The sequence below is a fragment of the Dromaius novaehollandiae genome, chromosome 5 (assembly GCF_036370855.1).
Source record: "Dromaius novaehollandiae isolate bDroNov1 chromosome 5, bDroNov1.hap1, whole genome shotgun sequence".
NCBI lineage: Eukaryota > Metazoa > Chordata > Aves > Casuariiformes > Dromaiidae > Dromaius > Dromaius novaehollandiae.
Window position 1 is genome coordinate 64,515,909 of NC_088102.1, and position 13,311 is coordinate 64,529,219.

General features: G+C 42.9%; 2 protein-coding genes across 3 annotated transcripts in view; both read right to left on the reverse strand.

The window, feature by feature from the left end:
• Positions 1 to 3,595: 3,595 nt before the first annotated feature.
• Positions 3,596 to 6,682, reverse strand: KCNJ11 (potassium inwardly rectifying channel subfamily J member 11). The gene has a single exon (XM_026104564.2). The coding sequence runs from the start codon at positions 6,641 to 6,643 to the stop codon at positions 5,441 to 5,443; it is 1,203 nt and encodes a 400-aa protein (XP_025960349.1). The 5' UTR covers positions 6,644 to 6,682; the 3' UTR covers positions 3,596 to 5,440.
• Positions 6,683 to 12,128: 5,446 nt separating this feature from the next.
• The window catches only part of ABCC8 (ATP binding cassette subfamily C member 8), a 78,086-nt gene continuing 76,903 nt past the window's right edge, over positions 12,129 to 13,311 (reverse strand). For both annotated transcript variants that reach the window (XM_064513103.1, XM_064513102.1), the window contains one exon: positions 12,129 to 12,769. In XM_064513103.1, coding sequence (XP_064369173.1) covers positions 12,632 to 12,769 — 138 coding nt within the window. In that variant the 3' untranslated portion in view covers positions 12,129 to 12,631. The remainder of the gene's footprint in view (positions 12,770 to 13,311) is intronic.

The following is a 13,311-nucleotide window of genomic DNA, read 5'->3' on the forward strand; positions in this document are numbered from 1 at the left end:
CCCGCTGCAATTTATTTATCCCTACAACACAAAAGGCCAGACACGACTGGAGGGGCTGGTCCTGCTGGGTAAAATACAGGCATCTTCTTGGCCACCCAGTTCAGATGGGATTGATCAGCTCCACAGCTTTATACTGAAGGAGACAGCTAGGAAACCTCTCGTAGAGTTGCCATCTGCATTTAAACTCAATATGTCAGGAGCAAGGGCTGACAGATGCAAGTGACAAAAAATGGCTAGAGAAGTTTCATTTTTTTTGACAAAAAGTATCAAACTCAGTCATTCCCATATGATGATTCTTTAAAGCTACATTATGTATCAAAATGGCAGCATAAGGCAGAAAATTATGCAGCCTACCATCCTTTGTAAGCAACCAGCAGTGCTAAGAGCATGATGGAGGCAGTGGTATGTTGAGCCTCTCCAGAACGTCTTCTGCTCTTTTAATAGTTCTCCTTGGGGGTGTGGAGCTTTGTATCACGTTTCTTTCTCCTGTTGCTGAATCAAAAATAGTACACTGAGTCATTTGTCACAGGCAGGCGGTCGCCAGCCACTCTGAACATGCTTCCCGCTGCGGGCCGCCCTGATGCGCCTGCTCAAGGCCTCCTTCACGCAAGGTCTTCTCACCTCAGCATCAGCTTTGCTTGAGTAAGGTCTGTAGCGTGGATCAAACCCCTCTTACTGCTGTGGCACATGTGCTTTCAGCAGGTTGACAGATTATGCTCTTTGATCCAAAAATCCACAGAAATTGATTGAATATTTTCTACTGACTTTGAAGAGTTTGGGTCAGGGTGGTTCGGTACGAGATACCCACCTGAGTGGGTCGGCTGGCCCTGGTTGAATGCAGGCAATACAGAAAGCTGAACTGGAAAGGGCATTGGTCCTGCCTATTTCTAGTGGCAACACCAGTATGAGTGTGGGGAGAGAGAAAGATATGCCAACAGCAACAGAGGAGCATAAAATGGAGTAATTCCAGAACACGTCCTCTTCTCACCCCAAACCTTAAGAGTGAGACTACATTCCCTTCTGCAATGAACTGCAAAATGAACAACAGGAAATCATCTATGGTAGCTTATTAATATCCAGATCCTAGGAATAGCTATTTTCATGCTTTATACAAGGAATCATTGTGAAAGTTGCAAGCTTGAAAATTTCACAGAAATATTTTTGTGTTTCTGACATCTGTTTTATTCTTATATTGTATTTTTCAAAGAAACTCTTGTGCTTTATCGCACATCAAAATTAATCTATGCTAGCAGTGCTACAATAATTCTAGTGCAGACACACAAAGAAAGAGTGGAGGAAGGAGTAAAACATGAGGAAACATCCAGCTTTCAAAGGACTATTAATTATACATTAGTCTTATATTATTAACTATTAATAAATAGTTAACCACAAGAATCAGCCACCGCAAAGCCCTCCTAACACTGCTTCCAGAAGGGCTCTGTTGTGACTTGTACCTTGCCCAACACGCAGCAATGTTTACCCACAGGATTGAGTAACGCTGATCATGCCCAGCCTGCATTCTCGCCTTACAGGGCAGGCCGAATTTTGGAGCTGACCTTGTTGCTAATCTATCATAGTATGTAAGATCTGGCCTTATTAAAGACTTTCATGCCAGCCTCTCACATCTACATTTTAGGTCTCTGATCTCTCATCTCAGCAACTTGACACCCTTGCACTAACATTTTCAGAGGAAAATAGTTTATTATTCTTGACATTGCCTTCCCATTGTGTCAGTTGTGGATTTAAAATGTATTTATTTTGTGTCCCTGGTCCTCCTTTGCCTTAATATGCAGCCTTTTGAGTTCACTTCTGATTTGTACATGTTTAAAAGGGAGGTTTTCCTACTGAAATACACCGCTATAAGGCTATATTTATAATATGCCTTGGGAGATAAAGAAGACTAAATTGGCCTTTTTTATGCTCTAACTTCCTACACGTATGTCACTTGATTTCATTAGGAAACACAGCATGAAACTGATAAACCCAGTGGCTATGTTCTCACTAGCAGTTAAGTATTTTAAAACTACAGCAAATAGTCTAAGTGTTCTCCAGTTTCTGCTGCTGATTAGTAAGACTGATCAGCCTTCTGTTCATCCAAATAGCTTAATGGACTCAAATTTGATTGCACTGAACAGTGTGGACTATGAGCATAAACCAAGAATGGTCTCCTAAAACTAGAGCCCAGGAAAGGCAATTCCATGGTCAAAGTTAGTTCCATCAAGTCCTAAAATAATTCAACAGTGGCCTGCTACAAAACATACTGCTTTCCAGTGCCTGTGTCCATGTCCTCCCCCCATGCCAGGGCAAGATCCAAGTTCATAGCACCTGCCCTCTTCCCACAGACTTGCTTCTGTGCAGAGGAAATGTGGACAGGTAACCTCATCTGGACCCCAAATGGTGACGCCACGTATCAAAAATTAAATGCAGTTTGGTGGAGCAAGCTCAAAAGTCCACTCGTTTTGGACTTCAACTATAGAAAACATAGTGTTTGCTCACTGACTGAGGACTTTCCTGTGTCAAATGACGGCACTGACATGTTCTTCAGAACACTTGGTAGATGTGTTTGGTAAACTTTCAGAATACTTCATAAATGAGAAAATGGAAGGGTCCTCACAAATACGTAGTATCGCTGTTACAAAACAAAACACTTACTTGTCTATGCTCTGATCCTGAAATGTTTTTATATGTTTCAAATGATGAAAGAAGAATTTAAAATGAAAAGAATCCTAGTAACAGAGTCACCAACATATTAACATAATTGGCTACAGCAATTTTAATAGTACAAATTCTGCATTCCTCATAGTGTTATGGCAGATCCTTTTGTTTGGCTTCTTTCTTGCAAGGCTTGGGAAAATTACGCAGATTCTTTTTTTAAAAAAGGGACATAAAAGGTGGTCCTGAAAGCAGCCCAACAAATGCAAGCTGTTTCCTCCCATCTTTCCCCTCACCATCTCACAGTGAACAAAGAGAATCTGTGTCTCTGTAGCACAGATTTCCTTGAGGGAAAAAGAGGTTTGCATCAGTTCCTGAACACAGTTGCATGGTAGTGCTGCTGAAATTGCTTTGCATTTAGGTCAAATCTTGAAAAGAGCTTTAGAATACTACCAGCTCTGAAGATGTTTTATGTGAGACTCTTCAGGTATATCTTACACATTGAAATAAGGCACTAAGGAGACTAAGGAGAAGCCAATAGTTCAAGTCATTGGAAAACGAACTCTGTGGTATTTTATCTATGATTCTTGTAGCAACAGAACTGTGACAGGTGGCAAAGAACAGTGAACTTTTAAAGGAACAAAGGTACCTAGGAAAAACCCACAGCTCAACCGTAAGTACTTTCCAGATAGACAACGGAACACAGGCAGTAGAAGGGAAAACAGGAAAATAATGTGGCCATTAGACTGAGTCTTACAGAAGAAATGTCATCATCAAAACCATTTCAGCATTCCCTATTTAAAAAAAAAAAAAGATTTTTAGGACTACAAGCATAAATATGCCTTTCCAAAGTTTCTTTTCTAACTACTTATTAATGCTAGTTTGACTGTGTCTTCTCTGTGAAACACACAGCACATTTTTAGAGCTGTACAAATAATAGAATTGGTACATAAGGAATTTAGAAACTGAACAGGTATTTATTCATTTGACTGGCAGTCTGAGAATGCCAATACATGTTTAAATAAAACTGAAATATACAAACACTAATAATATAACTAATATTTTATTATTTTAAAACATTCTTTGATTTTACCCCAGCATTGTTTCATTACAGATGCTTGAAAATATTCCATAGTCAATAAGCAAGTTTGACATAATGTTACATTGACAGGGTGTCAAAAAAATTGCCATATTATTGCTAAAACAAATATATCAGTGTATGTTGTGAGCTGCATAACAGACAAGAACTTGATACTAGAAATCCTTTGAATAAATAGAAGTACTAAGGCAACTTAGTGACTGTCTCTCTGCAGAACTTGTGTAACCAGGTGTTGGTTCAGTTCTATAATCCTTGTTTAGCTTTTAGATGGACAAAATTTATCTTTTTTTATTTCAGTGGCAGTTTGCCCTGTTACTAGCATGTTGTTGTTAATATAACTGCCATCTCCTAGTAGCCCTGCATAGGAATAGAATTGCTGCTGTTATTAATATCCCCAGAGAGAGTATTTGCAAGAGTACGTGAAGGGGAATCTCTCCTGCTAGCACAGTGGAACCGACTGGGTGAACATGGCTCCTCGATGTTTGCCAGTGACTGCCTGATCTTGAATTGAGCTGAAAACCGAGGCAGGTGCCGGCTGCGCAGAGAGGTCAGGCTCTCAGAGACCATTTTCTCAGCAGGGGTATGTTTTGTGACACAGCATCCCAGAAACGACCACACCGTGTTATACATCCCTCCCTTCCATAAGCACAAAATCTCAACTTCTTTTAGAAAAGAGAAAAGAAAAGGTCTTGCCTACTGCATACGGCTATCTTTCGGCATTCAGCACTGTCCTTTTATTTGCAGTATCTAATTCTATTTATATTTCCTGATTATCTAATAGAATTTACTCTGACCTAAGGGAGAGATTAATTTTTTTACTCGATACTTTACTGCCATGTGGCTCTGTGTGTGTGTGTGTTTGTGGAGAGGATGTTGCTCACACACATTTAGACAATTAGAATACAGAATTTTCCCATTATTAATTTCAGTTGCACACTATCTGCAGCTCTTTTTAAAGGCAGGACATTGCTTACTATCAGAAATGTACAATCCAAAAAGGCATTCTTGAACATTTTATTTTGGAAGTGTAAAGGGGTTTAAAATAAATAAAAGTAAATATTCAAATACATTTTGTATTGCAGGTGGTAGCAGTGGCTCCATACAATACAATATGGATGAAAGAAATCCAGAAGTTAATTTATTTAAGACATCGAATATAATGACATAGACACTTCCAGATCTAGTCTTAGCTGTGTTATACATAACACTGCCTGACCTTTCTGTGATTATTTAAATTCAACCTAATTTAATAATTATTAATATTTTATTTTCTATATTGATTGTTCAAATTTAGAATAGAAAAAGAGTTAAAAACTACTGACTTTGGGACAGACACTGCAAGACCCTAAGTACTGCAACCTCCAAGGATACACATATATTTATTTTTCAAGAATATATGCCATTACCTGCAGATTAATCAGTGCAAAATGATCATGCAATTAAATATGACAGCCAGAACTGAAGTTTAAAGCTGCAGATCATGATTTTCCTACTCCCAGTGCTGCTTGAAATCTCTCACACCTTTACAAAAATATAATTAGCTTTAGATTTACCCACAATAAATAACACCAGAACATACCTTGTGCTACCAACCTGAATTTAAAAAAGTAACAGAGCCCACGTCAATGTTTTGAGTTTATGGGCTCTTTCAGACACAAGGCCCTAACAGAGTTTCCCAGACAAAAGGCATCAGGAAGCATCATCGCTTACAGTGAACTTGGGCTTTAGCTTGACAGATCTCTTCCTTATGGTAGCTTTCGGGGACAACGGCATGCTGTCCATAATGCTCTTGTCCTCCTCCAGTTGCCTAGCAGTGCACGAAGGGGTGGGCACTTTCACCGTGTTGCCAAATTTAGAGTAGTCCACCGAGTATCGCCCATCTTCCTCTGCCACGATGGGCACAAACCTTTGGCCCCAGAGGATTTCGTCAGCCAGGTAGGAGGTCCTGGCTTGAGTGGTGATGCCGGTGGTTTCCACCACCCCTTCCAAGATGACGATGATCTCCAGGTCCTCGTGGTGGTGGAGGTTCAGGGGGGAGATGTCGTAGAGGGGGCTGTTCTTGTCTATCACGTGGTAGATGATGAGCGGAGAGACGAGGAAGATGCTGTTGCCCCCCACGGGGTTCTCCATCTGGATGTCGATCTGGTTGAGGGGCACCACCTCCCCCTCTAGGCTGGTGGTCTTCTTCACCACTTGCATGCGGATGGTGGCACTTATGATCATGCTCTTCCGGAGGTCGCCCACTCGCAGCATGAAGCAGAGCTTGCCCTCCCGCAGGGCGATGACCGCGTGCTTGCTGAAGATGAGGGTCTCGGCCCGGCGGTGGGCCTGCGAGGTCTTCATGAAGATGCAGCCCAGCATGATGGCGTTGATCACCAGCCCCACGATGTTCTGCACGATGAGCACCAGGATGGCGGCCGGGCACTCCTCCGTCACCATGCGGCCCCCGAAGCCGATCGTCACCTGCACCTCGATGGAGAAGAGGAAGGCGGAGGCGAAGGAGTGGATGCTGGTCACGCAGGGCACGAAGTCCGCCGGCGGCCCCGCCGCCCCCTCGCCCAGGCCCCGCTGCAGCCGGGTGCTGTGGTCCAGGTCGCCGTGGGCGAAGGCGATGAGCCACCAGACCATGCCGAAGAGCAGCCAGCTGCAGAGGAAGGACATGGTGAAGATGAGCAGCGTGTGGGGCCACTTGAGGTCCACCAGGGTGGTGAAGACGTCCTGGAGGAAGCGGCCCTGCTCCCGGATGTTTTTGTGGGCCACGTTGCAGGCGCCGTTCTTGCCCACGAAGCGCGCCCGCCGCTCCCGGGCGCGGTACCGGGCGTGATCCGGCACATCCTCCGCCAGCCGGGTCAGCACATACTCCTCGGGGATGATCCCCTTCCTCGACAGCATGGCTCCCCGCCGCCGCCGCCGCCGCTCAGCGCCGCCCCATGCCCGCTCCCGCCGTCAGCCGCCGCCGGGGGCGGGGGGGGGGGCCGCGCCGCGGGGCCGAGCGGCCGCGCGGCGCCGCCGCAGCCCCCGCCGCAGCCGGCCCCGGCCCCGCAGAGGCGCTGGGGCCGCCAGGGGGAGCCGGCCGAGCCCGGCCCCGCGCGCCGGCCGCCGCCGTGAGGGGCCGGTCCCGCCAACGGCCGCGCCAACGGCTGCGGCGCGAGCGCGGGGCGGGGTGAGGGGCCGCGCGGCCCCCGAGCGCTGCGGGCGGGGGGGGGGGGGGCGCGCGTCGCCGCGTAACGGTCGCGGGAAGCGGTTGGTGCCGAACCGTTAAAACCGTTGGGCTGCGGTGCTGAGCGCCGCCGGTGTGAAGGTGGAGCCGGTCCCGGATGCCGCCCGTGGGAGCTGCGGGTGCGTTTCTTTATCTGCTCACCTCAGAGCTTTCTGAGGAGCGGAGAGCGCTAGTGACGGCCCCCCCCCGCGATAATATTAGAGATCCTCCCCTTTCACGAGTAATGATTTCTGCAAATGTTTTCTCGAGGGTAGATTTTCTGCCGGTATCTGGCTTCTGTTATGAATAGTCACTTTGCAGGCTTGTGTGATTTCAGTTCAGGAAGGTATGGTGTGAAATTGGAAACAAAATATTGTTGGGGATTTTTAAAAGGTTCTTAATGCAAAGGGGTTCCTGGAATTCACGTGTGCGTTTTAGGTAAATAGGAGGAAAGCTTTCCTCTAGTGAGTGATTCAGGCAGGCAATGGTAGGAAATGTGCTTAAAGAGCCCCAGTCCAGCGAGGAGGAATTAATGCTTAAAACTGAGACCTGGCATTAAGAGCTCATCCACACTCACATTTATGAAATTTGCTAGGATTGTTTAGCCTTGAATATGGAAGAATTTTTCCAAAACAAGTGAGCTGATGTGAGCTACTGTAGTGGCACTGACTGCTCAGGAAGATGTCTACTGTCCAAATAGCAGTTAGAGATGCAAAGTAGTCATCTAGCTGCACATGGTTAACCCACCACTGACATGCATTTCCAAGAAAATGTTAAAATCACCAGCTGAGGCAACAAGAGACAGGGAACTACAGTGTGTGTGTATAAATACATATATGTGCATGCATGTAAGGCTGTATCTTTGTGACAAGATGCATTGTCTGAAAACACTGTGAGGTGATTCTTCCACTGTTTAGCACAAACAGCAATATTCTCATTCCTGTGCTTACACTAAATACTCTGATTTCAATAGTTCGTTTCTATTTCAGTTCAGACACCAAAGTCAGTGAATTGCTAAAGCATCCTGGGATATTCTAAAAAGAGATTTTTTTTTTCTTAAGTGTCAGTGGCTCTAAGATTACGTTTTTCTAATTGTATGTGTCCATGGAATTTCCCATCAGCTGTGGCTCTGCACATGTTCTGGTATACCATGCAAGCTGATTTCTTGGGCAATGTAATAACACCATGAAGAAAGTTGATGCCTGGGAGCCAGCCAGTAGGGGAGACTGAAATTAATTTTCACTGTCTGCTGCTACTGACTGACCCATCCATGGATTTCAGAATTAATATTCCTGAATAATCTCTCTGAGCAGTCATTATAGGTCTTGTAATTAAATGATGACTGTTCCTTTAGCATTTCATTTCTACTGTTTAGGTATAAATTGTTGCATGTCTTTGGACATACACATTCCCTTTGGGGGAGTCAGTTTCCAGTACACTCTTGTACCTCTTCCTCTTGTTCTGGGTTGCTGGTTTGATAAATAAAACTAAAATGATAACAAGGTTCCCCAGCACCTGGCTGCCAGGCCTCTGAACTTAGCCAGAAGAGCTTCCCCCCTCCCCTTATCACTTTCTCCTTTCTCTCCTAGACATTTTGTGTGCTTGCTGTATCACCTGTACAGAACAAAGCATAAGAGCACACTGTAGATGCTCTTTGTCTAAGTGCATGGGTTATACACAATTATTTAGAAAAAGGATTGTATTTTTTATACTTTTTTTTCTAAACATTTAAAAAATACTTAAATGGATGAAGTAATTTGAAGAGTTATTTGTGAAAGGCCTGATTCTCCACATTATGGGAGCTCATAGTTACTTCCAGCATTTTAAAATGAGCATAAAGAGTCTAACACCATGCAGTACTCCTTGGCAACCCTGCACATGCTTTTGCAGAGGTGGAAATAGCTATTGAAGAGGCAGTCATGCCTTTGGTGTCTTTTTTTTTATCCTTTTCTAGCCATTATCTTACTCTTTATTTTTTCCTCCAGAGGGCAGTAATTACATGAGTGTAGAAAGAAAAAATGTGTCGGAGAGGAGCATTTTAAAGAAAATAGAATGGAAAGGAACATGGCCCTGCATAAATTGTTTCATAGTCTGGTGCTAGGAAGACCGGTGGAGCCTACTGCAGGAAGGACCTTCGCATGAACAAGCTCTCCACGTTGGCTTTAGGAATCCTGAACAAAGGGTGTTTCCGTGTTTCCACTTCTGTTCTTTATTAGGACTGTCACTTGCCACTTACCTCTTTTTCCTTCACTTCTGATCACTTGTTGGCTGAGATGGGACAGCAAAGCAAGTGGCCTCTGCTGAAGAATTTAGAATAAAAAGGAGCCCTGTCTCTGTGGATCAAGTGACAGATACTTAAAGAAAAAAAGTGACAGATCTTCTGTGTGAGCCAACATATTTGTGTTAAGAGCTGCTGAACAAATTGGGCTCACAGAAATAATCCCACACTTAAAGGTTGTAATATTAAAACATGAGGGGTAACTGAGTTTTTCTAACCATGAAATAATTTTATATTTCAAAACTTTTCTTAACTCTTTTTTTCCTTATTTCTCTTAATTTTAGCAGGTATCAGGAAGATAATGTTACAAGAATAAGTATTAGATTAGCATTGAGCTGGCACCATGGTATTACTTTGCCTTTAGAAGCACGCCTTTATTTCAAAAGCTACAAAGTGCTAGCCTGACAGAGATTAAGCCTCCCAAAACACTCTGAAGTATGAAGCAGGTAGATGGAAGAAAAGAGATGGGAGTTGGTTATTCGAGGTCATAGAGGAAGTCATAGTGGAGCTGGGAAGAAGAGCTAATGTAGCAAGCACACTGCCCTTCTTGTCCTTCCAAGAAGCAGCATTGCCTTGGAAGTGCTTAGAACAGGATGAAATGGACACGGTAAGACAAGGTGTTTGTTCTAAAGCTCTTCGTATAATGGAAGCATTTACGGACGGCAGCAGGGTAGAACAAGCCCTGGTTGCATCTCAGTGGGCAGTCTATCCACCGACACCCGTGGGGCACAGCTGAGCCCCATCCCAGAGGAGAAGTGAGCTAGTCTAGACATGGCAGTCCCCCTCAGCAGTCTCATGCAGCTGCTCTGGGGCTTTCTTGAACCCTCTTTAGTACAGTACTTTCCTTAATAATGCTTCATTATTATGCTGAATACATTTGTGAGCCTGATTCAGTACAGTAGTGACTTCTGAAACGTCTGTGTGGAGTTCACAGAGATTCAAAGACTCTGATAATGGCAATGAACCTTCCACCATCCTCTGGGACATTACAGCTCCAATCACAGAAAAACTTTCTTGACACTGCTTCTGATCACTGCGGGGACTTTAATCCTTTGGAGTAAGGGGGCAGAAGCCCCCTGGGATTTGGCCCAGTATAAACAGGAATAGATAAAATGTGCTGAGGAAATAATGAAATGTATTCAGTCTGAGTGGCAGCTAAGAGGCCTCCACATTCACACTTACTTATCCACCAGGGCAGTACCATTAAAAAAAAAACCAAAACACACTATTGGTCATGTGCTGTATCCTACTCTCCTGCAGTGCTACTCTGTGAAATCTAAACCTCATTTACAATGCAAAATTGCGGCACTTATATTTAGCACAACTGGGGCACTTTGGAATCTAATACAGTACAGTCTTCTACTTCCAGTATTAGTGATCTGGTGTTTGCTCCCTTGTATTCCTTTCCAGATAAGCTTGTGTCCAAATCCGTCTCAAATCCCAGGTCCACTATTAAAATCATATGCAACCTCATTTTTCTGTATTTCTCCTTTTGCCCTTAGGATTTAGGATCTTCCACAGATGGTTGTAAAGCTTCCTAGGGGCGCTCTCTGCAGCATGTTTGAGAAGGCCTGCACAGTGATGTGTTTTCCTAAGCCTTTACAGAATGAGGTATCTGCCTGAGGGCAGCTAGAAGGCAGCACATGCAGTGCATGCGGCACAGTATGCTCAGCACAGGGGCTGAGTGTAGCTGCCCTTCTACTTGCCTGGAAGGTTACAGTTACCTGTCTCTGGCCTCTTTTCCTTTAGCCCTAATGGACTTCTGCTGTCTCAGGGTAAAAGCACGTCAATACTTCTGCAGCTATTTTTTCTTTAAAGCTGCCCAGCAAAAATGATTGCCTGGAGGAAGGGATGCCTCCCAAATGCTCTTTTTTTTATCCCTTCATCTGCAGAAGGCAGTGATATAAAGCTCATGTATTTTATCTGCATAACTGTATTCTACCTTCCCCACTTTTACTATTGCTCATGCTATACTCTCCTGTTGGTCATATCATCTCTGGCCCCAGTTTGATGTCCTTAAGTATTGTACAAGTAATAGCAGACAGATGTTGCAAATACTGCACTGTGGAACTGGTAACACCATTTAAACAACAACAACAGTTCCTCCCTTTTCCCTTCTCTCTGCTGTGGTGCTAGAAGAGAATTAATGCATTAAAAATACGATGTAGCCCATGAAAACACTGAGATCTCTGTTTCTAGAAAATAAAATCTTTTAAAAATGGATTCCAAATTAATTGAGCAGGCTAAATAGGGAGGAAAAACAGAAAGTAGTTTTCCCAAAATTGCTATAAAAAGAGTACCATTGAAAAATTTGTTGTAGCCTTCCCTTGGATCATGGACATTCTATGCACTTAGCAATTAATAAATCCTGGAATGATTGCCACAATAAATTGAAAGGGCAGGGGTAAGTAGTTGTCCAGCTACATCAGGATAATTAGAGTGTTTACAAGTTACCTTAATAAAATATTGCACATGTAAGTATACATAATTTATTGGGAAAGTTCACAGTGAATCAAGAAACTGATAGTGGATGAAATATGTGAAACTAGGAGACAGTGAGTAAAGTTCTCATAGCTCTGAGCTACAGTGAAAGACTTAATAGTGTTTATTCGCCAAACCTGGAGGGATAATGTACGCATGAACTGGTACGTCTGCAGGACTTTGGAAGTCATGTGAATTAAATACTGATACAGTGTCACAAGCTTGCCTTCTCTTAGATTCTTCAGTGTTTGGGAGGGATTTTGGCTCAATCGCCTTGGGAATCAGTGCAATATGACTCAATCTGGGTTGAAGTGAGGCAGTCTAACAAAGAGAAAATGAATCAGATTGTAGTTAGTTTCTTAAAGGCATTGAAGGAGACATCAAGAGACGAGCAGTAGCAATAAACCACAACATAAAGAAAAAGTTTTACATATTTTATATTTAGATATTAAAGCTTTACAGTATCATATGATTAAAAGAGATAAAAGCTTTTGAGAAATACCTTTGGTATATCATTTTCCTTCTGCATTTAGTCAATAATGAGCATTATCTACAGTAAGGCTATGATGCATAAAAAATAACATGGTAATAAAACAACAGGAGAGGCTTAAGAGTTGCATAAAAACTCCATGTTAGCCATGTATGTTTGATGTATATCTTGTCATATTTCATCCAGGTCATTTTTTTTTAAACCATATTTTATGATTCTTTGGAAGCAAAAAAAAAAAAAAAAAAAAAAAAACATACAAAAAGGAAAGTACATGGATAATTCATCAGTCCTTCAGATGGAGAAATAGCTCCTTTTATTAAAAAAAGAAAAATCTCAGTTTTATTAAGAAATAATCATTTATTTACAAGTAATTTACATTTTAAAAAAATATGAATAATACAACTGTACTTTAAAATGCTTCATATGTTTTTATTACTTATCTGCTTGTACAAAAGAAGCAAAGACACTGTCTTCTTGCTCTAGCAGAACCTCAGGCTTGTCATATTCCAAAATAAGCCCTCTCTTCATTACAATGACCAAATCTGCATTCAGGATTGTGTGCACGCGGTGCTGAAAAACAAACAAAATGCCAATTCAGTGCATCTATCAAACATATTACAGGATAAGATAGACTTCCAGAAATGAACTTCCTATCAATGTCTGGTAAAAACTACTTTTTCTCCATCCTAATTTACTATGCAAATACTAGATAGATAAATAAATAAATATGTGGACCAAGATCCATGCAGACATTCAAGTACCTAAATCAGATTTAAGTACCTGAGTAATTTTGAGAATCTTCCATTAACCCCTGTTCTGGAAAAATAATTGGGCAAATATACAGATGGCCGTACGGGTTCAGACTAAGGGTGTCCCTCGCCCACTACCCTGCCTCCAAGAGCGGCCTCGAGAAGGTAGCTGGGGAAGAGCGAGAACAGGACACCCAAGTGTGGCACTGCTCTCAGGCACGTGCTGCTTCTTCTATTTCCAGCTCCAGGGGTTACCTGAGCCTGGTGTGGCATGTTCCATAAACCTCAGCGGATCTCTCTTCTGAGACCTTGTCCATGTCTCCACTTGAGCCTTCGTAAATGCTTTGCATCCACATCTTTTGG

Bases quoted from the DNA above. Each gene is read 5' to 3' on its own strand.
- KCNJ11 (XM_026104564.2), bottom strand. From the start codon at position 6,643: ATGCTGTCGAGGAAGGGGATCATCCCCGAGGAGTATGTGCTGACCCGG.